At 41.3% G+C, this 27,530-nt stretch overlaps 1 protein-coding gene across 16 annotated transcripts in view; it reads left to right on the forward strand.

Moving 5' to 3' along the window:
* The window catches only part of LOC128698225 (peptidyl-prolyl cis-trans isomerase 1), a 62,314-nt gene extending 35,320 nt beyond the window's left edge, over positions 1-26,994 (forward strand). For 14 of the 16 annotated variants that reach the window (XM_053790390.2, XM_070090182.1, XM_070090180.1 and 11 more), the window contains one exon: positions 6,986-8,207. In XM_053790390.2, coding sequence (XP_053646365.2) covers positions 6,986-7,072 — 87 coding nt within the window. In that variant the 3' untranslated portion in view covers positions 7,073-8,207. Of the gene's footprint in view, positions 1-6,985; positions 8,208-26,857 lie in introns of those variants that run through there. The other 2 variants (XR_011392641.1, XM_053790479.2) reach the window with 2 other exon arrangements.
* Positions 26,995-27,530: the final 536 nt, after the last annotated feature.

Below are 27,530 nucleotides of genomic sequence, written 5' to 3' on the forward strand. Positions count from 1 at the left end.
GAAGATCTCACGCGTTCATACCTGGAGTTTACCTGGAGAGAGTTCCGGGGGTCAACGCCCCCGCGGCCCGGTCTGTGACCAGGCCTCCTTAGGTCAGTGTCCCAGGATGCGACCCACACCAGTCGACTAACACCCAGGTACCCATTTTACTGATGGGGAACATAGACAACAGGTTGAAAGAAACACGTTCAATGTTTCTACTCTGGCTGGGAATCGAACCCAGGCCCTCACCGTGTGAAGCGAGAGCGTTAACCCTACGATACATTTTGTATTATTCCATTCTTTTTAGTGCTTGTAACTGCTAAATAAGCCACCATGGACCCAAAGAAAGCTTCTAATGCCAGCCAGCTCTTTGGTAAAGGGCTGAAAGAGAGGGGAGAATGTACCTTTTTCAGTGATTCTCCAATATGTAAGATACTAAAGCATCAGGAATTGATAAAGGCTATAGTGCCAGCCAACGATAAAGTGTAGCATTAACAGTGTAGCAAGTAAGCTAAGTGATTAATCAATAGAAAAAGGACAGCACAAAACTGACTCCTCCATTGTTGTTGGAGGTATATAGGGCTACTGACTAACACTGCTGCCTTCACCACCACTATGTAAGGCTTATCTTTCAGTGGCCCTTATACACTCAACAATAAACAACACACCACCACTCGTGACATTCTTAATGCCATATTTTATTCATTCTTGAGTATATATCATGTTTCTATGTTATTAATATTCTTTATTATGTCATATTAGATGAATTGTGCTACATAAATAAGCCAAAGAGCTGATATTAGTGTCATATTGAAGGACTATCTTGTCTTGTCTCCCAACACAATTCCTAACATATGCCAGAAACAGACCTCTCTGGAACATTTGTTTGAGCAACAGGGGTCCAGTGACTCTCAAGCTGGTCCTAGTGGCATTAAAAAACAAAGAAGGGAAGTAACCCAGGATAGGGACTTGGTACCTGAAGTCTTTATGGAAGGGGATTCCCCTTCCAAACAATTGTAAACTCCTGCATCCTCTTCCTCCTCCCATCTTCCATACATCACTATGTCTTTAATAAAGGTAAGTGTGGTGTTATTGTTTTATTCTTCATGTATCATTGTTTTCTGTGTAGGTAAATGTATATTTCACGTAGAAAACATTTTTTTAATACTTTTGGGTGCCTACAACGGATTAATTGAATTTCCATTATTTTTTATGGGGAAAATTAATTCAGAAATCGTCAGATTCGGGACAAGTCACTCTCTCTGGAGCGGATTAATTATGTAATTTGGGGGTCCACTGTACGAGTAGTCACTTGGTTGATTTTTTGCTTCCAGATGCGAGTGGGCCTCAAGGGAGGTTCCTTGACGCTGGTGAGGGGTTCTTGCTCTTGATCTAGGGAATTGGATCTCATTTGTTTGTTGGACTATCTTACTGAAACTTGGGCAATGTATGATAGAAAGATGCTTTTTAACGTACACCAAAATTGAAAGAAATCAGGCTATAAATAACGGAGTTCACTTCTCAGCCATTTTTTTTTTAACCCTGATGCCCTCTTAAAAAGTTCCACCTTCAGTACAAACTATGACATCTTAACTGAAAGTAGTTTATTACATCATAACTGAAACTGGTTTATTACATAACTGGGCAATGTGTGGTGCATTATTATAATCAAGGGGGAAGCACTAAACCCGTAGGATTATACAGTGCCTGTAGGGGGGATGGAAGATATTCAGGGAACTGGAGCACAGATCCAGTTCCTTAGATCAAGAGCCCCTTACCAGCATCAAGGAACCTAATGTGTGGTGTAAATATTATGCAGAGAATTCGTAGTTTGGAAATTAGGAGGTGTGGAGTTACTAGAAGTATTAGTCAGAGGGCTGAAGAGAGGGTGTTGAGATGGTTTGGTCATTTAGAGAGAATGGAACAAAGTAGAATGGCTTGGAGAGCATATTCCCTTTAAAATCAGGCATAATCGCAAATAACACCACAGACCACTACCCTACCTTTCTCATAACCAATCTAGGTAAATTACCTAAAGTTACCTTCAGACTTCATAATGAGACAGCTATTGATAACTTCACAACAGCAGTGACAAACATCCGACTGGCAAACTGAGCTAGAAATCTATACAGATACTGACAAATGTATTAATAATTTTCAAAAAAAAGACCCAACACCTCTATAATGTGCATTGCCCTAAAAAACTAAACAGATCACAGCTAAGAGACTGAACAGCCCCTGGCTAACATCCAGCATCCTCAAATCCATAAATATAAAGCACCTATATGAAAAACAATACAGAAAGGGCCAAATAACCAGAGACCAAACAAAACGTTACTTGTCAGTCCTAACCAGCCTGATAAGAAGGGCAAAAAAATTGTATTACGAGAACAGATTACTTAACTTAAAAGGTGATATGAAAGAGACCTGGAAAACCCTATCTGAAATTCTAGGAACTAAAAATTATCAGGAAACAGAACAATCAGATGAACCCCTTCTCCCACCGACTGAAACAGCAAACAGATTCAATGTTTTCTTCTCCATCATAGGAAAAAACCTGGTGAGCAAAATCCCAAGCTCAAACACCCCACCTAACGACTACCTCACTGGCACCTACCCGAACACACTATTCCTACCTCCGACCAACCCAACAGAAGTTTCACTCATTATCAACACACTAAAGAACAAGGCAAGAGATTTAAATAACTTACCACCCTTTATATACAAAAAAGCTTCTCAAATGCTGTTACCAACTATTGCAACACTCTTTAACAAATCCATCGAATCCTCTACCTTCCCCTCAATTCTCAAAAGAGTGAGGGTCACCCCCATACATAAAGGAGGAGATCAAACAGACTTGAATAACTATAGGCCAATATCTAACTTACCCCTTCTCTCTAAAATCTTTGAAAAATTAATTCATATCCAGATCTATTCCTACCTCATCTCTCACAACATACTCAACCCCTGTCAGTTTGGGTTCAGGCCTAATAAAAACACGAATGATGCTACTATACACACGCTAGAACTAATATACACTGCACCTGAGAAAAAAGAAGTTCCATTGGGAATCTTCATTGATCTATGTGAAGCTTTTGATACAGTTGACCATGATTTGTTGCACATAAGATTATCACATTATGGTATAAGAGGGCCCTCCCTCAACTACCTAAAGTCATACCTTAGCAACAGAAGCCAATATGTGTACACAAATGGAGCTAACTCGTCCACACGACCAATTACAGGCGGTGTCCCACAGGAAAGTGTCCTCGGCCCACTTCTCTTTCTCATTTACATAAACGACCTACCAAATGCATCTCAACTACTCAAACCCATACTATTTGCAGATGACACTACATACATCTTCTCTCACCCAAGCCCAGTCATACTAGCTAATACTGTAAATACTGAATTACAGAAAATATCTACCTGGATGATGATTAACAAGCTTACTCTCAGTATTGACAAAACCTGTTTCATTCAGTTTGGGAGCAGAGCTACAAATGTTCCCCTTAACATAATTATAAATGGAACACCTATCACAAAACTCACAGAGGGAAAATTCTTAGGAATCCACCTTAATAGCCTCAAATTTCAGACACATTTACAACAAATTTCCAAGAAAGTCTCCAAGACCGCAAGCATACTATCGAAGATATGGTACTATGTTCCACATTCAGCTCTCCTTGCACTGTATCACTCACTTATTTACCCCTATCTCACCTCTGGAATCTGTGCATGGGGCTCAACAACAATAAATCATCTCAAACCATTAATTACCCAGCAAAAGGCTGCAGTCAGAATAACAAATTCCCACTCCAGACAACACACTCCACCAATACTTAACCCTTTGACTGTTTCAGTTGTATATATACGTCTTATGATGAGCCACCGTTTTTGATGTATATATACTCATAAATTCTAGCGGCTTCAAATCAGGCAGGAGAAAGCTGGTAGGCCCACATGTGAGAGAATGGGTCTGTGTGATCAGTGTGCACCATATGTAAAAAATCCTACAGCACACAGTGCATAATGAGGAAAAAAAAAACTCCGACCGTTTTGTTTTAATTAAAATGCCAACTTTGTGGTCTATTTTCGTATAGTATTTATGGTTGTATTCTCATTTTCTTGATCTCATTTGATAGAATGGAAAACATATTATAGAAATAGAGGTGATTTTGATTGGTTTTACTATGAAAAGAAGCTTGAAATGGAACTTCAAAAGTAAACAAATGATGTCATTTTTCAATAAATGTCCAAGTAGCCATTCTAATATGCAGTCATGAATGGGTTGACATTATTTATACAATTATTACAATATTGCAGTAGTCTGCATAACAGTAAATCACTCTTTGATGTTCCCTGTGTCCATCTCAGACTATGTAAAAACTCAGTGCACATAAAAGGCCCAAAAATTTGAAATTCATTACCAGTAATTACCAAAGAAACACTGTATATCAATTCAAGACTTCTAAAAAACCACCTACACACCCAAAACTAAATACACAGTACATAATTTAACTTTACCTACATAGTTAACAAATCACTTTCTACTGCCCCAAAATATCATTACTCACTGTGTTACTCCCCTAGCCTTAGGACCCCATAAATAAATGCTCAGAGATCAATAAATTTTCATATCTAATCTAATGTAAATATTAAATAACTTATATTTCATAAATGTATAACCCAGTTGTATAATTAGAGAAACCTTATCAATCTGTGTTTTTATAGCATTACCTAATAGAATAATCCATTCTCTTGAATGCACTGTAACTCATCTAATGACCATATGAACTGTTACTGCACTACAGATCATTGATTTGATTTGATTAGATCTGATTAATAAATTGTATGACTACATATACAGTAGACCGTCATTTAGCACAGTAGTTACGTTCCTGAAAAATGCCATGTTAGGTAAAATCGTGTTAGATGAACTAAAGAACTTATGGGAAAACTAGGGTTACGTTCCTGGGAGCTCCAAAAAGCCAAGCAACTTTTTTTTAAGCCTCCACAATATGTAGTTGTAGTTCAATGTTGTGATGTATTATGTTGTTTTTACTGCTTAAAACTACAAATGTAAAAGAAATAATAGTATTTCTTACCTTAAATTGTGGGTGCTGGTGTTTGTGGATGATTGTAAAGAGAGTGGAGTTATGCTGTGGCCTTACTGGGCTGAGGTGGATGGTAGAGGTTCTGGTACTGAAGTCGATGGTTGTACTGGAGTATCTAACAGTAAGTCACTCAGTAACTGTTCCAGTAAATTTATTATAGCTTCGATAATCTTAAGTTAATTTTAAGCCTGCCCATAATGCTCTGCATACAAGGGGCTTTTGATATGTACACCCAACTACTATAATACCTTGTACAACTATGTATCATGTTCTAATAAACTGTTATTATTATTATATAAATCTGTAAAGGAAGGAAGGCAGGGTAGGGGTTGTCCTCGAAAAGGTTGGAGGGAGCGGGTAAAGAAGGTTTTGTGGGCAAGGAGCTTGGACTTCCAGGAAGTGTGCATGAGTGTGTTAATAGGAGTGAGTGGAGATGGATGGTTTTTGGGACCTGATGAGCTGTTGGAGTGTGAGTAGGGTAATATTTTGTGAAGGAATTCAGGGAAACTGGTTAGCCAGACTTGAGTCCTGGAAATGGGAAGTACAATGCATACAATTTAAAGGAGGGGTTTGGGATATTGGCAGTTTGGAGGGATGTCTAAGCTGTCGTATCTGAGTGCCTCTGCAAAGGCAGTGATTATGTATGAGTGATTGTGAAAGTGTTGAATGATGATGAAAGTTTTTTCTTTCTTTTTGGGTCACAATGCCTCGGTGGGAAACGGCTGACGTGTTAAAAAAAAAAAACTTGTTTATTACATCTTAGATTTTTTCTTTCATTCAAGCTTAACCCTCTATACCTCTTCCTTCCCTCCTTTCCTGACATTAGTGGCTGTTTACTATATAATACTAAATAACCCACATGGGTTTAGCCCTTTTTTATTAATACAGGCAGTCCATATTTAACAAATATTTGTTTAACATAGTTTTGAATAACCCAAAAAAAAAAAAACTTACAAAAACTCTTAACAGCCATTTATCTGCTTGTACTATAATCTCTCATACTAGGTAAGATTAAATGAATCTTTTCACTTTTTCCTCTGTTTTTACTAATTTTATTTTATTTTGGCATTGTTAATTGTATAGTCATTCTTCCAAACAATCCAGTAAGAATAATTAATCTAGCCATTTCATTTACACTTTCTTTTTTTAACACACTGGCCATCTCCTACCGAGGCAGGGTGACCTGAAAAAGAAACATTTTCACCATCAATCACACTATTACTGTCTTGCCAGATGCATGCAGATATGACAATTTAGATGTCACATTAAGCAGCATATATCCCAAACCCCTCCTTTAGAGTGCAGGCATTGTATATCCCACCTCCAGGACTCGAGTCTGGCTAATCAGTTTCCCTGAATTCCTTCACAAAATATTACCCTGCTAACACTCCAACAGCTCATTAAGTCCCAAAAACCATTTGTATCCACTCCTAACATGGTCACACATGCCTGCTGTATGAATTGCACATATAATTGTTAATGTGGTTAGTCAATCAATCATCACTTGCAGAAACTTGAATCCTAAACCAGCTAAGCCTTTATACATTTTTATTTACTGATAAAGTTGAACAAAGTTTAAGACTGCAAACAACAAAAGAGCTTCAGTGACAGGTTTAGCTTTTTTGTTTAATAACAATTAGAGATAAATACAAAGTTGGTCACATGATTACAAATTCTCACGTAATGAAATATGACTATTACTGTGAAGCCTCATTATTTTTATTTTTTTTTTGTGAAAATAAAAACTAATATTAAAACCATAGGTGTTATGGAGAGCTGTATTAGTTAATGCATCAGCTAAATTACTTTAAAGAAAAGCATTAGTTTAAATTAAAAAAGTTTTCTCATTTTTGGGTTAATCATCTTACTACTGATTTTTTCAACAGTACATAAAGATGAAGAAGAAACCCCCACTAACATTCAGTGATGCTTACAAGTTAGTCAAAGAAGAAATGAAGGCCTCAGAAGAATGATACTGCTGAATCAAAATGTTAATTAGCTATGTTGTTCAGTATTTTTACTAAAGCATGTTGATACTACAATTCACAAGCTTATTTCCATATGAATAGCTAAAGTAAGTGTAAAGCACTTGTCAGTGCTCAGTAATAACCCCCATGGAGACACTCTCAGAAAATTAATTGGGCTATATATTTTGACCCAAGCAAGGGGTTGAAATATACAGACCAGTTAATTTTCTGAGTTTCTGTCTCCATGTGGGTTATTATTATTTCCATATGTATTGGCATACAGGTATTAAAATTCACACTAGGTAATTTTCTTGAAATACTATGCACTGCACATGGAAGGCGTGCTGAACATGCCACCGATGAATATTGCTCCACTGTACACACACTGATCTAGTATTCCAGAATTTCTATTAGTACATTCTAACCCCAGTCAGTTAAATGAGTCAGAAAGCTGGGAAACGAATGAAACTTTCTATTATTTAAATGGTATCCTCTGATATGTCATTGTAAGGATATATATGTTGGAAAAGAAAGAAAAGATGAAGACAAGTAGCTCAACAGGGTATGTTAATAGTGCAAGAGAGAGGGTTACATATGTGGAAGGAAAGTGTAGGCTTTGAAGAGTGGTTTGACCTGTGAGATAGCTCACTGCCCTTGACAAAAAGTATATACCGTACATTAGAATACTAAAGACAAAATCTTTGTAAAATAAAAACTTATTGCAAACACACACATACATGCTACCATAAAGTTAAAATAATTCACATAAGTCAAAATACTTGTTGAATTGTTGATGTAAGAAGACACCTAAAATTTCTCTAAGTCACTGTGGATAGTTAAAATGTGCTCTACAGTCAGCTGCCCACACATCACACAAGAGCCACCTGCAAAGAGTTGGCTGTGGACCAAGTGTGTACCTGATTGTCTGTCAAGTATCAGGGAGAGATACTTATTGAAAGAGGTACCATGGGACTTAAACATTGTATACAAAGATTTTAAAATAACCCTTTATACCCCAATAGGTGTAATCAGTTTGTGAACAGTGATGTAATACAGTAAGTACAAACCAATACCACTATCAATATTTAACTTTTAATAGGAAATAAAACAGTACATTGCAATACATCATGCAAGAATAAAATTTTGTCCATCTTTCGTGTGTAAAATTACAAAAAATATGTGATCAGGCAGATGTGTGGTAAATACTTGTCAGTAATTTACATATTTAAACTGTAATTACAGTCCCCTCAAAGAAGGTTCCTTTATGTGGAGTCGATGTGTTCAGTCCATCAATCTTGTAGAATGTACAGCATAGGGCCGTAGACGTGGCTTATATACAGTGGACCCCCGCATAACGATTACCTCCGAATGCGACCAATTATGTTAGTGTATTTATGTAAGTGCGTTTGTACGTGTATGTTTGGGGGTCTGAAATGGACTAATCTACTTCACAATATTCCTTATGGGAATAAATTCGGTCAGTACTGGCACCTGAACATACTTATGGAGTGAAAAAATATCGTTAACCGGGGGTCCACTGTACTGTAGTGAGGTGAGGTGAAGCAGGCGGAGGCGGGGTCATAGTGGTACCATCCACTAGTCGAAGTAGGTCTTGGTCCAAAGGTTGAACAAGTGTTGAAGAATTCTTTGTAACAAGATCCCATGATGCTGCTGTGTCTGACAGTTGTGATGAATGGTTTGAAAAACCGACAAGTTGAAGATTGAGACACTTATGCAGCATATGCGAATCTTTATTCAGGAAACGTTTCGCCACACAGTGGCTTCATCAGTCCAATACAAAGAGGAAGGCTTAACCCTTTGAGGGTTTTGGTCGTACTAGTACGTTTTACGCGTAGGGGTTTTTGACGTACTAGTACTCATAAATTCTAGCGGCCTCAAATCTAGTGGGAGAAAGCTGGTAGGCCTTCATGTGAAAGAATGGGTCTATGTGGTCAGTGTGCACAGTCTAAAAAAAATCCTGCAGCACACAGTGCATAATGAGAAAAAAAAAACTTTGACCATTTTTTTTTAATAAATCAGCGACTTTGCAGTGTATTTTCGTATGGTATTTATTGTTGTATTCTAGTTTTCTTGGTCTCATTTTATAGAATGGAAGACATATTACAGAAATTGAGATGATTTTGACTGGTTTTACAATGAAAGGTGTCTTGAAATTGAGCTCAAAGTAGCAGAAATGTTCGATTTTTACCAAACTTCAAAAGTAAACAAATCGTGCCAAGCGTGCAATACACGTCAACTGGTGAGTCTAATATTCTTTTACAAGTGCACCAATAATATTTATACCATTTTTTTACACTAATGCAGTAGTCTGCATAACAGTAAATCTTATATTTTTTGTGAGAATAAAAATTCAAAGTGGAAAGCAAAAGGATATAAGAGGGCCCTTGAGACGTGACTAATGACTAGAGGAAATGTCATTTTAGTGCCAGGAATGTCTTTCTTGTTTATTCTGGACCCTATTCAGAAATTGGCATCTTTTGAAATTTGTGTGAAATTGGCAAAATTGCTAAATTCTGACCACTGTACTGGATAGTTGAATTTATAAATGGGTGGTTTCTTGCACCCATTCGATAGAAAAAATGGAGTTCTAGCGAAATATTCATGTTTTTTGTCGACTAGTACAGTGAAATTGGCCGAAAATGGGGCTCAAAGTGGGCAAAATCGCCGATGCGTAAATATCGCCGAGACCGCTAACTTTGCGAGAGCATAATTCCGTAAGTTTTCTATCAAATTTCAAACTTTTGGTGTCTTTATGATCGGGAAAAGATTCTCTATCTTTTCATAAGAGAAAATAATTTTTTTTTTTTTTTAAATTTGGCCGACCCTGAGAACGAGTTTCGGAGAGGGCCTGTCGACCCTCAAAGGGTTAAGGAGAGGAGGAGAATGAGGTAATCAGTCCCTCAACCTGGAGTCGATGTGTTCAGTCCATCAATCTTGTAGAATGTACAGCATAGGGCCGTAGACGTGGCTTATATACTGTAGTGAGGTGAGGTGAAGCAGGCGGAGGCGGGGTCATAGTGGTACCATCCACTAGTCGAAGTAGGTCTTCGTCCAAAGGTTGAACAAGTGTTGAAGAATTCTTTGTAACAAGATCCCATGATGCTGCTGTGTCTGACAGTTGTGATGAATGGTTTGAAAAACCGACAAGTTGAAGATTGAGACACTTATGCAGCATATGCGAATCTTTATTCAGGAAACGTTTCGCCACACAGTGGCTTCATCAGTCCAATACAAAGAGGAAGGCTTAAGGAGAGGAGGAGAATGAGGTAATCAGTCCCTCAACCTGGAGTCGATGTGTTCAATCCATCAATCTTGTAGAATGTACAGCATAGGGCCGTAGACGTGGCTTATATACTGTAGTGAGGTGAGGTGAAGCAGGCGGAGGCGGGGTCATAGTGGTACCATCCACTAGTCGAAGTAGGTCTTCGTCCAAAGGTTGAACAAGTGTTGAAGAATTCTTTGTAACAAGATCCCATGATGCTGCTGTGTCTGACAGTTGTGATGAATGGTTTGAAAAACCGACAAGTTGAAGATTGAGACACTTATGCAGCATATGCGAATCTTTATTCAGGAAACGTTTCGCCACACAGTGGCTTCATCAGTCCAATACAAAGAGGAAGGCTTAAGGAGAGGAGGAGAATGAGGTAATCAGTCCCTCAACCTGGAGTCGATGTGTTCAGTCCATCAATCTTGTAGAATGTACAGCATAGGGCCGTAGACGTGGCTTATATACTGTAGTGAGGTGAGGTGAAGCAGGCGGAGGCGGGGTCATAGTGGTACCATCCACTAGTCGAAGTAGGTCTTCGTCCAAAGGTTGAACAAGTGTTGAAGAATTCTTTGTAACAAGATCCCATGATGCTGCTGTGTCTGACAGTTGTGATGAATGGTTTGAAAAACCGACAAGTTGAAGATTGAGACACTTATGCAGCATATGCGAATCTTTATTCAGGAAACGTTTCGCCACACAGTGGCTTCATCAGTCCAATACAAAGAGGAGGAGAATGAGGTAATCAGTCCCTCAACCTGGAGTCGATGTGTTCAGTCCATCAATCTTGTAGAATGTACAGCATAGGGCAGTAGACGTGGCTTATATACTGTAGTGAGGTGAGGTGAAGCAGGCGGAGGCGGGGTCATAGTGGTACCATCTACTAGTCGAAGTAGGTCTTCGTCCAAAGGTTGAACAAGTGTTGAAGAATTCTTTGTAACAAGATCCCATGATGCTGCTGTGTCTGATAGTTGTGATGAATGGTTTGAAAAACCGACAAGTTGAAGATTGAGACACTTATGCAGCATATGCGAATCTTTATTCAGGAAACGTTTCACCACACAGTGGCTTCATCAGTCCAATACAAAGAGGAAGGCTTAAGGAGAGGAGGAGAATGAGGTAATCAGTCCCTCAACCTGGAGTCGATGCTGCATAAGTGTCTCAATCTTCAACTTGTCGGTTTTTCAAACCATTCATCACAACTGTCAGACACAGCAGCATCATGGGATCTTGTTACAAAGAATTCTTCAACACTTGTTCAACCCTTGGACGAAGACCTACTTCGACTAGTGGATGGTACCACTATGACCCCGCCTCCACCTGCTTCACCTCACCTCACTACAGTATATAAGCCATGTCTACGGCCCTATGCTGTACATTCTACAAGATTGATGGACTGAACACATCGACTCCAGGTTGAGGGACTGATTACCTCATTCTCCTCCTCTCCTTAAGCCTTCCTCTTTGTATTGGACTGATGAAGCCACTGTGTGGTGAAACGTTTCCTGAATAAAGATTCGCATATGCTGCATAAGTGTCTCAATCTTCAACTTGTCGGGTTTTCAAACCATTCATCACAACTGTCAGACACAGCAGCATCATGGGATCTTGTTACAAAGAATTCTTCAACACTTGTTCAACCTTTGGACGAAGACCTACTTCGACTAGTAGATGGTACCACTATGACCCCGCCTCCGCCTGCTTCACCTCACCTCACCTCACTACAGTATATAAGCCACGTCTACGGCCCTATGCTGTACATTCTACAAGATTGATGGACTGAACACATCGACTCCAGGTTGAGGGACTGATTACCTCATTCTCCTCCTCTCCTTAAGCTTTCCTCTTTGTATTGGACTGATGAAGCCACTGTGTGGCGAAACGTTTCCTGAATAAAGATTCGCATATGCTGCATAAGTGTCTCAATCTTCAACTTGTCGGGTTTTTCAAACCATTCATCACAACTGTCAGACACAGCAGCATCATGGGATCTTGTTACAAAGAATTCTTCAACACTTGTTCAACCTTTGGACGAAGACCTACTTCAACTAGTGGATGGTACCACTATGACCCCGCCTCCGCCTGCTTCACCTCACCTCACTACACAGTATATAAGCCACGTCTACGGCCCTATGCTGTACATTCTACAAGATTGATGGACTGAACACATCGACTCCAGGTTGAGGGACTGATTACCTCATTCTCCTCCTCTCCTTAAGCTTTCCTCTTTGTATTGGACTGATGAAGCCACTGTGTGGCGAAACGTTTCCTGAATAAAGATTCGCATATGCTGCATAAGTGTCTCAATCTTGAACTTGTCGGGTTTTCAAACCATTCATCACAACTGTCAGACACAGCAGCATCATGGGATCTTGTTACAAAGAATTCTTCAACACTTGTTCAACCTTTGGACGAAGACCTACTTCGACTAGTGGATGGTATCACTATGACCCCGCCTCTGCCTGCTTCACCTCACCTCACTACAGTATATAAGCCACGTCTACGGCCCTATGCTGTACATTCTACAAGATTGATGGACTGAACACATCGACTCCAGGTTGAGGGACTGATTACCTCATTCTCCTCCTCTCCTTAAGCCTTCCTCTTTGTATTGGACTGATGAAGCCACTGTGTGGCGAAATGTTTCCTGAATAAAGATTCGCATATGCTGCATAAGTGTCTCAATCTTCAACTTGTCGGTTTTTCAAACCATTCATCACAAGGTTCCTTTATGTTGGTGAGGGGCTCTTGATCTAAAGATTTCGACAAATGCTTCAATTCCTTTGAATCAAGCCTGAATGCCTTCCATTCCCTAAAGCACTGTATGACCCCTGTGGGTTTAGTACATGTACTTCCCTTTCAGGGTCCGTCCCGTAAATCTACGGCTGTGAGTGGTAAATTTGGGCCTAGATATGAGAGAATACATCTATGTGGTATGTGTGCACCACATAAAACAAATCGTGTAGCACACAGTGTACAATGAGAGAGAAAAAACTGAGACAGTGATTTTCAATTAAAACAACGACTTTACAGTGTTTTTTCGTATGTTTTTTATAGTTGTATTTGCGATTTCTTGGTCTCATTTGATAGAATGGAAAAAATATTACAGAAATAGAGATGATTTTGATTGGTTTTAGCACTGGAAATGGCAAGAAACTGAGCTCAAAGTAGCAGAAATGTTAAATTTTTGTCGAAGTTCAAGAGTAAACAAACAACCTCACACGTCTAATACATGCCAGCTGGTGGGTCTAATATACATTCACAAATGTGGTGATGATATTTATACAATTATTACAATATTGCATAACAGTAAATCATCTATTTTTTGGTTTGAATAAAAATTCATTATGCGAGTAAAAAATCAAAATGGAATTCATTTGTAAAACCTGAAAACATAACTAATGAACAGAGGAAATGTTAGTTTAGTGCTAGGAATGTCTGCATTGTTTATTCTGGGCCCTATTTTGAAATTGGAATATTTTGAACTTTGTATTAAATTGGCCAAATTACCAATTTCCGATCACTTTATTTTGTAGTTGAAACAGTTGACTGGGCGATTTATTGTGCTCAATCAATAGAAGTAATACTAGTGAAATAGCTAAGAATTTGGTGGACTGGAATAATGTAATTGGCCTAAAATGGAAGTCAAAGTCGGCAAAATCGCCAATTCGTAAATATTGCTGACACATCAAAATTCACGAGAGCATAATTTCGTCAATTTTCCATCAAATTTCGTACTTTTTGTTTTATTACCTTCAGAAAAAGATTCTCTACCATTTTCATAAGAAAAAATAACAAAAATTTTGTTTTAAATTCTTGGACCCTGGTGCACACTTTGAAATTTGGCCTGTGGAGCCTGAAAGGGTTATATGCTAGCATATAAGTCGACTTTTTTAACTGATTATAAAAGTTACTGATATGTGGTAGAGGTGAAATTAAGGCTGTGGCACATTACCGAAGTATGGAAGTGATACTACTAGCCTATTGATGCTATCATGCTAGTACAGTGGAACCTCTACTTGAGAGTTTAATCCGTTCCACGGCCTTGCTCGCAACTGGATTTGCTCATTTGCCAATTCGTAAATATTGCTGACACATCAAAATTCACGAGAGCATAATTTCGTCAATTTTCCATCAAATTTCGTACTTTTTGTTTTATTACCTTCAGAAAAAGATTCTCTACCATTTTCATAAGAAAAAATAACAAAAATTTTTTTTTAAATTCTTGGACCCTGGTGCACACTTTGAAATTTGGCCTGTGGAGCCTGAAAGGGTTATATGCTAGCATATAAGTCGACTTTTTTAACTGATTATAAAAGTTACTGATATGTGGTAGAGGTGAAATTAAGGCTGTGGCACATTACCGAAGTATGGAAGTGATACTACTAGCCTATTGATGCTATCATGCTAGTACAGTGGAACCTCTACTTGAGAGTTTAATCCGTTCCACGGCCTTGCTCGCAACTGGATTTGCTCATTTGCAGAGTCAATTTTCCTCATTTAAATTAATTGAAATGCAGTTAATCTGTTCCAGTGGAATTCTGTACTTCATTAATTTCGCTATCAATTCTATGGCTTATTTATCTATCTCACTTCATATAATATGACATAATAAACAATATGAATAACATAGAAACCTGATATATACTCTAAAATGAATAAAATATGTAATTCATATAGTGGTATGGGCGGTGTCGGTGGTGGACGAGAGTTTGTCTGGAGACTGGACAAAATACTTCTTGAATAATTTCGCTAATATCGTCTATACGACTTATTTATCTATCACAGTTCATCTAATATGGCATAATAAACAATATAAATAACAGAAACCTGATATACAGTGGACCCCTGCATACCGATTTTAATCCGTGCAAGAGGGCTCATTGGTATGCGAAATAATCAGTATGCGAATGAATTTTCCCCATAAGAAATAATGGAAATCAAATTAATCCGTGCAAGACACCCAAAAGTATGAAAAAAAAATTTTTACCACGTGAAATATACATTTTCCTACACACAAAGAGAAGGATACATGCACAATAGTAGAGTAGTACATGCACAGTATATATTGTGCATGTACTAGTCTACTAAATGAAGAATAAATGACACTTACCTTTATTGAAGATGCAGCAATGACTGATGAGACACTGTGTCCTGGGAGTGCCTTTTCCTCCTGAGTACTGTAGGTCCTGTTTGGTATTTTCTTCCAGAACATGCCTTATCACACTGTGTATGTCACTACGATTCTTAAATCTCTCAAACCAACCTTTGCTGGCTTTAAATTCACCAATATGAGCACTAGTTCCAGGCATTTTTCCCTGTTCACCTGGGTGTTAGTCGACTGGTGTGGGTTGCATCCTGGGAGACAAGATTAAAGACCCCAATGGAAATAAGTTAGACAGTCTTCGATGACACTGACTTTTTTGGGTTATCCTGGGTGGCAAATCCTCTGGGGTTAATTGTTTCTTGGTATATTCTCAATAAGCCACACCAACAACAGTGCTACAGCAGCAGCAGACGATGCTACAGCAGCAGCAGCAGACGATGCTACAGCAGCAGCAGACGATGCTACAGCAGCAGCAGCAGCAGACGATGCTACAGAAGCAGCAGACGATGCTACAGCAGCAGCAGACGATGCTACAGCAGCAGCAGACGATGCTACAGCAGCAGCAGACGATGCTACAGCAGCAGCAGCAGCAGACGATGCTACAGCAGCAGCAGCAGCAGACGATGCTACAGCAGCAGCAGACGATGCTACAGCAGCAGCAGCAGCAGACGATGCTACAGCAGCAGCAGACGATGCTACAGCAGCAGCAGATGATGCTACAGCAGCAGCAGACGATGCTACAGCAGCAGCAGCAGCAGACGATGCTACAGCAGCAGCAGCAGCTGACAGTGCAGCAGCAGCAGCTGTACCACCAATAGTAGCGATGGTTGATTGGGGTTTATTATACAACCTGGCCAGCTCGGAGACACGCACTCCACTTTCATACTTATCAATGATCTTTTTCTTCATCTCTATAGTAATTCTCACCCTTATTGCTGTAGGGTTGGCACTAGAAGCTTTCTTGGGGCCCATGGTCACTTATTTTCCGGATAAAATCACCAAAAACACTGTAATAATACGAAATGTTACGATTGTATGCTTGGATGCTACCGCGGAGGCTGGCTGGTAAACAATGCCACTGGCGGAACATGTGAGGCTGGCTAAGGCGCACATTGGACGCGTCTCGGACGAACAGCGGTGAGCGGGTTTTTAAGCGGTATGCGAGGCAAAATTTTTGCGATTAAACCAAGCGGTATGTGGATTAATCGTTATGTGATGCCAGCGGTATGCGGGGGGTCCACTGTATACACCTACCATCCGACTTACGACCGTGTTTTTAATGCCAAATTTCTGGGAAATAAACAACTATTTGTGTTGTGCACAGTGTTTATCCTAAACCTTACAGTATAAAATACAGTACTAACAACATAAAAAGTAAAGTAAAACATGAAATACCAAAATAAAACAATAAAATAGTCATTACAAAAATGTTTTGTTGATATTCAGTAGTAAAGTTCGACTTACGACCATTTCGACTTACGACCGGTTTCTCGGAACCGAACTCGGTCGTAAGTCAGATGGTAGGTGTACTCTATAATGAATGTCATTATATATTTGGCGGCGGTGGCGGCCAACGAGTGTTCGTCTGGAGACAGGACAAAATACTCCTTGAATATTTTGCTATCATCAACTCTACTGCTTATTTATCTATCACAGTTCATCTAATATGAAATAATAAACAATATAAATAACATAGAAACCTGATATATACTCTAGAATGAATAAAATTTGTCATTATGTAACAGGTGGAGGCGACCACAACCGCTCCCTCTTTGTTGTGGTAAACACTGCCATCTAGTGACGGCTGTTGAAGCCGTCTATTATTATAATTATGTAGTACATTATTATTATACTACTATTATTATTATACGTATTATTACAATATAAATAATTTGTAATTTTATTCACACAAAAAATATAAGATTTACTTGTATAAATAATGTCAACCCATTCACGACTGCATACTGGAATGGACAGTGACGTTGTGTGCTTACTCTTGAATATAGCCAAGCAATCGAGCATTTCGTCATGAAACCAATCAAAATCATATCTATTTTTGTAATGTATCTTCCATTCTATCAAATGAGACCAAAAATACAACCATAAAAACCATATGAAAATAACGCTAAGGGGTGGCTAATTGCTGAGAGGTGAACTCCATTATATATGCTCTGACCTCTTCAAGGGGGGCTCCTTGGCGTGGTGAAGAGGCTCTTGGTCTGAGGAATTAGACCTGTCGGTCTACTTCCTCAGACCGAACCTAATAACCCCCCAATCCCCCATTCCCTATCCTATCCTCCCCATCCTCCCCTTTTTCCTTTCCTCCTCCTCCTCCCCACCCCTCCCTTTTGCCCTTCCCTTTTTTTTTTTTTTTTTTTTTTTTTTTCCCACAGGCACGCTAGTTCCTAGGTAGGGGAAAGGGTACCGGGATCCATCCCATTCCGTTGAGGTTCTTGGTGGTGGCGTAGTTTGCCGTGGAATCTGGATTGCCTGGGGATGTCCTGATCCCTCTCCGGTATCCCGGAGGGTGGCTTTGGGTGTCTCTCGGGCGACGGGTGTATCTCTGGAAGCCACCTTTCAGATTCCGGGGGTGGTGGCCAAAGGAGGTATGCTTTGTGGCGGATTTCCGGCCGCCCTCTCTTTTGTCCACCGAGGTAGCTCGGCAGATGTGAGGTTGCTATCCCGGATTGCCGGTTTACTGGCATGATGGGTAGGGTATGGCACGGGTTCCATGCTGCATCTGCGCTACTTGCGGTGCTGAGGTCCTCTTGGGCGCGGAGGGAGATTTCTGGCCCTTTCATTCCTCCTAGGAACTATCCCTCCCCGGTCCCCCCTTTTTTTATTCTTTTTTTTTATTTTTATTTTATTTTCTTCTTTCTTTTTTTTTCTTAAAAACAAAAAGAAAGAAGTAACCTAACCATGGCAGCCCTAGTCCATGAACCTGCTACCCCCGGGCCCCTTCTTGATACCGCACCCCGTTCTGACCCCGCCTCGTCTTTGGACCACTCTTCGGACACTCCTCATGCCTCTGTACCTCTTGCCGGTGCTGTTTCCTCACCCGCTTCAGGTACTGAGGCCTCGACTGACTCCTTCGATTTATCTGACCTTCGCTCTCCTCTGACTATGCTTCCGGCCTCTCCCTCTACGGTGCGGCAATTTTCAAATCGCCGGCCCGTTCCACGTCGGACCAACTCTGGTCCCACGCCTAAACGACAACGACAATTACCTGCTGATGATACTTCTCCACCTTCTCGTTCTTCTCAGAAAAGATCAACACATCCTTCACTACCTTTCCACGCTCAGTTTCAGACTGCACAATGGACTAAATTCTTCACTTTACGACCGACTTCCTCTACTGCCTATCTTTCTGACCACAGTATTGGCAAGGCACTCCTACGCCATGTTGGTAAAGATATTTCTTTTCATGCTCTTAAGAGCGGTACGCGCATCGTCACCGTACAGAATGCTACCCAGGCTCATGAGCTTTCTCGTCTTTCCCATATCAATACTGTTCCTGTAACTATTGAAAAGCATCATTCCCTCAATTCTTGTAGTGGTACCATCATTCTGCCCCATACCATAGTTCAACAAAATTTCCAGACATGTGGCACTGACATTCTTGAACAGCTGGAACTCCAAGATCTCCCAATCCTCAAGGTAGACACTTACTTTCTTCCTGCCCGCGGGCGGAGACGATACCCTAGCAATGTGGCTCGTTTAACTTTTGACAGCCGTGAACTCCCATCTTCAGTTTATGTAGCAGGACATCGGTTACAAGTTCGAAAGGTGATCCCTACACCGCAACAGTGTAGAAATTGCTGGCGATTTGGCCATCCAGCGAAATATTGCAGATCTATCACCGAATGCCCAGTCTGTGGTGCCGATGACCATTCTAATACGTCTTGCAATCGACCTCCCTCTTGCCTTAATTGTCATGAGGCTCACCCTTCGTACTCTCGCCGTTGTCAAGTGTACTTAAATGAGCAGGAAATCCGTTACCTCAAAGAGGCAGAAGGTCTCCCTTATGCCATGGCAGTTTCTCATCTCCGCCTCCAAGGGAGACTACCTCGTGTTTCTTATTCCCGTGTTTCAAAACGTCCCCCCACTTCTGGTATCCCATCTTCTGCACCCACCTCTGTGGTTACCTCTCCCATAGTCACTCCTGTAGCTAATTCTTTTGCTGTCCTCGGCTCAGACGTCCCTACTTCAACGTCTCAGTCTGATCTTGCTTCTTCGTGTTCTCTCTCACAAGCCTCAGTAGCGACGAGATCTTGTATGACATCTCCTCCCAATCGTCCCTATACTTCTCAAAAGTCAAAAAAAGGTCCGTTAACACCTCCTACCCATCTTCCACCTCCTCATTTTCCCTTCCCTGTCTCTGTACCTGGTTCTCCCCCTCTCACTGGCTCTGTTACAAGTGTAGAGGTTCACCCTCCTCCTCATACTGTACCTTCCTCCCCTGTTCTCTCCCAAGTTTCTTCCTCTTCGGCCACCTCCCAGGTTTCTGCCTCTTCTGTCCCCTTCCACGCTTCTCCAGTTCCCTCCACCCTTCCGTCCCCCCCTACCTTGGTACAGTCCATTACAGTTCCAATCTTTACTCATCCTCCCCCTACCATTTCCAGTATTGTCTCCCATACGACGTCTCTGAATTCTGAAACACTTGAAGCAATCTCTGAATATATTGCAGAGACTAAACCATCAATGGACACTGATCCACCCTCCGCTCCTTCTCTCTCCTCTACTCCATCTGCGCAACTCCTTTCTTCACAGCGCACCGTTCCTTCGCTGCTTGAACGTTTTCCACTGCCTCCGCATGTGGACTTTTCTAACCCCTCTAGTCCGTAGGAACCCTTACCTGCGGATTTCAGGTATCTTTATCATTGCCAATCATGGCCTATTTACAGTGGAATATACGCGGCCTCAGGGGTAATCGGGGTGAGCTTCAGACGTTACTCTCCCAGTTTTCCCCTGTTGGTGTTTGCTTACAGGAACCAAAATTACACTCTGCTGTTCTCTCTCCCATCTCAGGCTATAATTTATTGTATTCTTCAGATCCTTTCCCTGATGGGACCTTTAATTAAAGTGCCCTTCTTCTACGCACTGATATTCCGTACCATCAGCTATTTATTCGTACTTCGCTGCATTACACAGCAGCCCTTATCCACTTGCATAGGTGGTATACGCTCTGTTCTTTATATCTCTCTCCTTCTCGGGCATTATCTATTCCGGATATTGCCTTTCTTGTTTCGTCATTACCACCACCAATTCTGTTACTTGGTGATTTTAATGCCCACCATTTCCTCTGGGGGGGGTCTCACTGTGATTCCCGTGGCATTCAGTTAGAGGCTTTTCTTGCCACCCACCCCCTCCATGTTTTAAATACAGGTACTCACACCCATTTTGATCCTCGGACTCACACTCTCTCTTGCATCGATCTCTCAGTCTGCTCTTCCTCCTCCGCATTAGACTTCACTTGGTCTGTTCTTCCGGACTTACATGACAGCGATCATTTCCCAATCATTCTTACTTCCCCTTCATATTCACCACCTCTTCGCATCCCACGCTGGCAATTTGATCAGGCAAATTGGAACCTTTACTCACACCTAACTGTTTTTAGAGAGGTTCCTTCTTCGTCCTCCATCGATAAGCTTTTACACCTCTTCTCGTCCTCCGTTTTAACCGCAGCTTCTCATTCTATACCCCAAATGTCGGGCAGGCATTCTCAGAAATGCGTGCCTTGGTGGTCTCCTGCTTGTGCTCGTGCAGTACGTTTGAAACGCGCTGCATGGGGCAGGTACCGGTACAATAGAACCACAGAGAGACTTCTTGAATTTAAGCAGAAGCGTGCGATCACTCGCCGTGTCATCCGTGATGCTAAACGCACTTGCTGGCGAGATTATGTCTCCACCATCACCTCTGAGTGCAGTCTGGAAAAAAGTACGAAAACTGAGTGGTAAATATTCTCCTGACCCAGCTCCTGTTCTGCAGGTTGCCGGTGTTGATATAGCAAACCCACTAGATGTTGCCAATGAAATTGGCAATCATCTGGTCCGTATTTCTCAGGGACTCCATCTATGCCCCTCATTTCTTTCCTCAAAGTCTGCCAAAGAGTTAGCACCCTTGGACTTTTCTTCTCTCAGAGAAGAACAGTACAGTGGACCCCCGCATAACAGACGCCTTGCATAGCGGACAATCCGCATAGCGGACGCTTTGTTCGCTAAAATTTTGCCCCGCATAGTGGACAAAAACCCGCTCAGCGGCCTTCGTCCGAGACGCGTCCAATGTGCGGCCTGAGCCACGCTCACATGTTCCGCGGGTGGCATTGTTTACCAGCCAGGCTCCGCAGTAACATCCAAGCATACAATCGGAACATTTTGTATTATTACAGTGTTTTTGGTGATTTTTTTCTGGAAAATAAGTGACCATGGGCCCCAAGAAAGCTTCTAGTGCCAACCCTACAGCAATAAGGGTGAGAATTACTATGGAGATGAAGAAAAAGATCATTGATAAGTATGAAAGTGGAGTGTGTGTCTCCGAGCTGGCCACGTTGTATAATAAACCCCAATCAACCATTGCTACTATTGGTGGTACAGCTGCTGCTGCTGCTGTACCACCGTCAGCTGCTGCTGCACTGTCAGCTGCTGCTGCTGTACCACCGTCAGCTGCTGCTGCTGCTGTAGTACCGTCTGCTGCTGCTGTAGCATCGTCTGCTGCTGCTGTAGCATCGTCTGCTGCTGCTGTAGCATCGTCTGCTGCTGCTGCTGCTGTAGCATCGTCTGCTGCTGCTGTAACATCGTCAGTTGCTGCTGTAGCATCGTCTGCTGCTGCTGTAGCATCGTCTGTTGCTGCTGTAGCATCGTCTGTTGCTGCTGTACCACCGTCAGCTGCTGCTGCTGCTGTACCACCGTTGTTGGTGTGGCTTATTGAGAATACCAAGAAACAATTAACCCCAGAGGGTTAGCTACCCAGGATAACCCAAGAAAGTCAGTGTCATCGAAGACTGTCTAACTTATTTCCATTGGAGTCCTTAATCTTGTCTCCCAGGATGCAACCCACACCAGTTGACTAACACCCAGGTGAACAGGGAAAATGCCTGGAACTAGTGCTCATATTGGTGAATTTAGAGCCAGCAAAGGTTGGTTTGAGAGATTTAAGAATCGTAGTGGCATACACAGTGTGATAAGGCCTGTTCTGGAAGAAAATACCAAACAGGACCTACAGTACTCAGGAGGAAAAGGCACTCCCAGGACACAGTGTCTCATCAGTCATTGCTGCATCTTCAATAAAGGTAAGTGTCATTTATTCTTCATTTAGTAGAGTAGTACATGCACAATATATATTGAGCATGTACTACTCTATTATTGTGCATGTATCCTTCTCTTTGTGTGTAGGAAAATGTATATTTCATGTGGTAAAAATTTTTTTTTCATACTTTTGGGTGTCTTGCACGGATTAATTTGATTTCCATTATTTCTTATGGGGAAAATTCATTCGCATAGCGAACATTTCGCATAACAGCCAGCCCTCTTGCACGGATTAAGGTCGCTATGCGGGGGTCCACTGTATAATGTGCCTTTTACACTTCAAGAACTGGAGGCAACACTCTCAGCTTGCCGATCATCGGCAGCTGGGCCCGACGACATTCATATTCGTATGCTACAACATTTACATCAGTCAGCCCTTGCAGTCCTATTATGCCTTTACAATCTTATTTGGTCACAAGGAGTTCTTCCACAGCTGTGGAAATCCGCCATTGTTCTCCCTTTCCGCAAACCAGGCACTACGGGACATGAAACCTCCCACTATCGTCCCATTGCTCTTACCAGTGCAGTTTGCAAAGTGATGGAACGCCTAGTAAATAGACGTTTAGTGTGGTATTTAGAGACACACAACAGTCTCTCCACTCGTCAATATGGCTTTCGTAAGGGACGTTCTACCATAGACCCCTTACTACGCTTGGATACGTATGTTCGTAATGCCTTTGCGAATAACCACTCAGTTATTGCCATATTTTTTGACCTTGAGAAGGCATATGACACAACTTGGAGGTATAATATTTTAGCCCAAGCCCACTCCTTAGGCCTTCGAGGCAATCTACCATCCTTCCTTAAGAACTTTTTAACTGACAGGCATTTCCGTGTTCGGGTTAATAATGTGCTCTCCTCGGACTTTATCCAAGCTGAAGGTGTCCCCCAGGGATGTGTTCTGAGCACAACACTTTTTCTCCTTGCTATTAATGATTTGGCCTCTAGTCTTCCATCAGATATTTGGTCATCACTCTATGTTGATGACTTCGCTATTGCCTGTGCAGGCGCTGACTGTCACCTTATTACAGTTTCTCTCCAGCATGCAGTCGACCGTGTTTCCAATTGGGCCACCACACGTGGGTTTAAATTTTCCAGCACTAAAACCCACCAAATTACTTTCACTAGACGCTCTGCCATCTCCGATCATCCATTGTATCTCTATGGCTCCCGTATCCCTGAACGTGATACAGTCAAGTTTCTGGGCCTCCTCTTTGATCGTAGGTTATCCTGGAAACCTCACATTACCTCTCTGAAGGCAACTTGCCACAGCCGGCTGAACCTCCTTAAAACCCTTGCTCATCTTTCATGGGGAGCTGATCGTCGAACCCTCCTTCGCCTACATTCCACCCTTATCTTATCGAAACTTGATTATGGTGACCAGATCTACTCAGCGGCATCTCCTGCTACTCTCTCTAGCCTTAACCCCATTCATCACCAAGGATTACGTTTATGCCTTGGTGCTTTCCGCTCTTCCCCTGTCGAGAGCATCTATGCAGAAGCGAACATTCCATCCTTATCCGATCGCCGTGATGCCCATTGCCTTCGCTAGTATGTACGTTCTCATGATCTCCGCAATCCTTCCATTTATAGAATGGTCACTGATATTAGTAGACATTCTTTATTTGTTCACCGCCCCTGTTTACTCCGTCCCTTCTCTCTTCGCCTTCATTCGCTCTTGTCTTCTCTTCAATTACCGCCTTTCTATGTACATGTAGCATCTCACTTTTCCCTACCCCCCTGGGAAGTTCCAGTTGTTCAAGTCTGTTCTTTCTCTCTCCCTTGCTCGAAAGCCCAACTGTCTACGGTCGCTTCCCGCTCTCATTTTCTTGACCACTTTCACTCTCATTCTCATGCCATTGCTGTGTACACAGATGGCTTTAAGTCTTCTGACGGCGTAGGATTCGCAGCAGTGTTTCCGGACAGCGTCGTACAAGGGCATTTACTATCTTCGGCTAGTATTTTTACTGCTGAATTGTATGCCATCCTTACAGCACTTATCCGTATTGCATCTATGCCTGTGTCATCATTTGTGGTTGTCTCAGACTCCCTTAGTGCTTTACAGGCTATACAGAAATTTGATACACCTCACCCCTTAGTCTTCCGTATCCAACTTTGGCTACGCCGCATCTTTACCAAGCATAAAGATATTGTTTTTTGTTGGGTCCCTGGTCATGTTGACGTACAGGGCAATGAACAGGCAGACACTGCTGCGCGGTCAGCAGTACATGACCTACCAGTTTCATGTAGAGGTATTCCATTTATGGACTATTTTGCTGCAATATCTTCCCAACTTCACACCCGTTGGCAACAACGTTGGTCTACTATGCTCGGCAACAAACTTCAATCTATTAAACCGAGTATAGGTTACTGGCCGTCTTCTTATCACCAGTGTCGAGGTTGGGAGACTACTCTCTCCCATCTTCGCATTGGCCATACTCGTCTTACTCATGGATATCTTATGGAGAGGCGCCCTGCTCCTCTCTGTGAGAATTGCCAAGTTCCATTATCAGTCAGCCACATTCTGTTGGACTGCCCACTTTATCAACGAGCACGCAGAATTTACCTCCGTCGTCGTCTTCGCTCTGCTGCTCTCTCTTTACCTTCTCTTCTCGCTGATGGACCCACCTTTCATCCAGACTCTCTCATTGACTTTTTGACAACAACTGACTTACTTCACAAATTCTGATACCTTCAGGCCTTTCTACTTCAATCTCTTGCTACCCCTACCCCCGTACTATCCCCTGCCCCGCTGTTTTCTGTAACCTACTGATCATCCCTCCTCCCTTCTGCCATTCAATACCCTTGCTTCCTTCCCTACCCTGCAGCGCTGTATAGCCCTTGTGGCTTAGCGCTTCTTTTTGATTATAATAATAATAATAATTTATGCTCCGATTTCTTTCATTTTTGGTGTTCGTTAAGAAGCATCTTTCCATCATACATTGCCCAAGTTTCAGTAAGATAGTCCAACAAACAAATGAGATACAATTCCCTAGATCAAGAGCCCCTCACCAGCATTAAGCAACCTGCCTTGAGGTCTGCTCGCTTGTGGAAATTTTGCTCGTGTATGGAAGCAAAAAATCAACCCATCGGCTGCTCACATTTGGAAAAACTCAAACGTGGATGCACTTGCAAGTAGAGGTTCCACTGTATTATAATTTGTACCACAGTTGCACATTTTATTTGCTACTTCTTACCTGTTATATTTTTGTTGCCCGGACACACATTTTTAGTCCTCTGAGGGTCCAGAGGTCAAATCTCAGAGTGACAGCCAGGGTCTAAGAATTTTCATAAAAACTTTTTATTTTTTCTTATGAAATGGTAGAGAATCTTTTTCTGAAGGTAATAAAACAAAAAGTATGAAATTTGATGAAATAACACTCACGAATTTTGCTCTGTCAGCAATATTTATGCATCGGCAATTTTGCTGACTGACTCCCATTTTAAGTCAGTTACATTATTCCAGTCATCCAAATTGTTAGTTGTTTTGCTAGTATTACTTCTATTTTATCGATTGAGCACAAGAAATCGCCCAGTCAACTGTTTCAACTACCTAATAAAGTGATCAGAAATTGGTAATTTGGCCATTTTAAAACAAAGTTCAAAATACTGTATTACAATTTCGAAAGAGGGTCCAGAATAACAATGCAGGCATTCCTGGCACTAAACTAACATTTCCTCTGTTTATTAGTTATGTTTTTAGGCTTTAGAAATGAATTCCATTTTAATTTTTTATTCACAAAATGAATTTTTATTCACATCAAAAAATAGAAGATTTGTTGTTATGCAATATTGTGATAATTGTATAACTAATATCAGCACATTTGTGAACGCATATTAGACCCACCAGCTGGTGTGTATTAGATGCGTGATGTCATTTGTTTACTCTTGAACATTAGAAAAAATTGAACTTTTCTGCTGCTTTGAGGTCAGTTTCAAGCTATTTTCAGTACTAAAACCAATCAAAATCATCTCTATTTCTGTAATATATCTTCCATTTTATCAAATGAGACCAAGGCGTCACAAATATAACTGTAAAAAACACGAAAAAGTACCGCAAAGTCCCTGTTTTAATCCAAAAATACGATCTGTAGTGATACTGCTCCTGTGGGGAGCAGCAACAGGATAATACTGCACCACCTCTCGGGGCCCTTAACAACAACAACAGTTTGGTGTGTGTCATGGGCGCCAACACATGGTGTGTGATTCTCTTCTTTTACATCAATATATTAGTGATGCAGATTACATGGTGAGTTTAAATATGTGGCCTGTAGTTATAACTTTTCTCTTGACATATGCAAGACATCACCATCCCTGTAGAAGCAGTTATTAGATGTACTAGTCATTATATTTTGTTGTTGCAGAAGTACTATGAAGATTCTATGTTCAATAAAGCCTAGAGATAAGGCCTGTGTTTCTATCACAACAATTTATTGAACATAGAATCCTGGGCTACCTGGTGGTGATCCTGTGCTAAACTACATCACAACATGGAGCGTTTACTGAAACCTGAGAGGCTAGACTGTGACCCCAGCTTATCAACGGCTGCTCAGGAATGGAAGCACTGGTTTAAGACTTTCGAAAACTTCTTGGGAGCCATTCCTAAAAAAGATCTAGATAAACTAAGTCTGCTTATCAATTTTGTGTCACCTAAGATATATGAGGCTATTTCTGAGTGTAATACCTATGAAGATGCTATCAAAACCCTCAAGTCTCAGTATATTAAACCTACAAATGAAATCTTTGCACGCTATCGCCTTGCAACTC

This window comes from Cherax quadricarinatus, chromosome 31, assembly GCF_038502225.1.
Source record: "Cherax quadricarinatus isolate ZL_2023a chromosome 31, ASM3850222v1, whole genome shotgun sequence".
Classification (NCBI taxonomy): Eukaryota; Metazoa; Arthropoda; class Malacostraca; order Decapoda; family Parastacidae; genus Cherax; species Cherax quadricarinatus.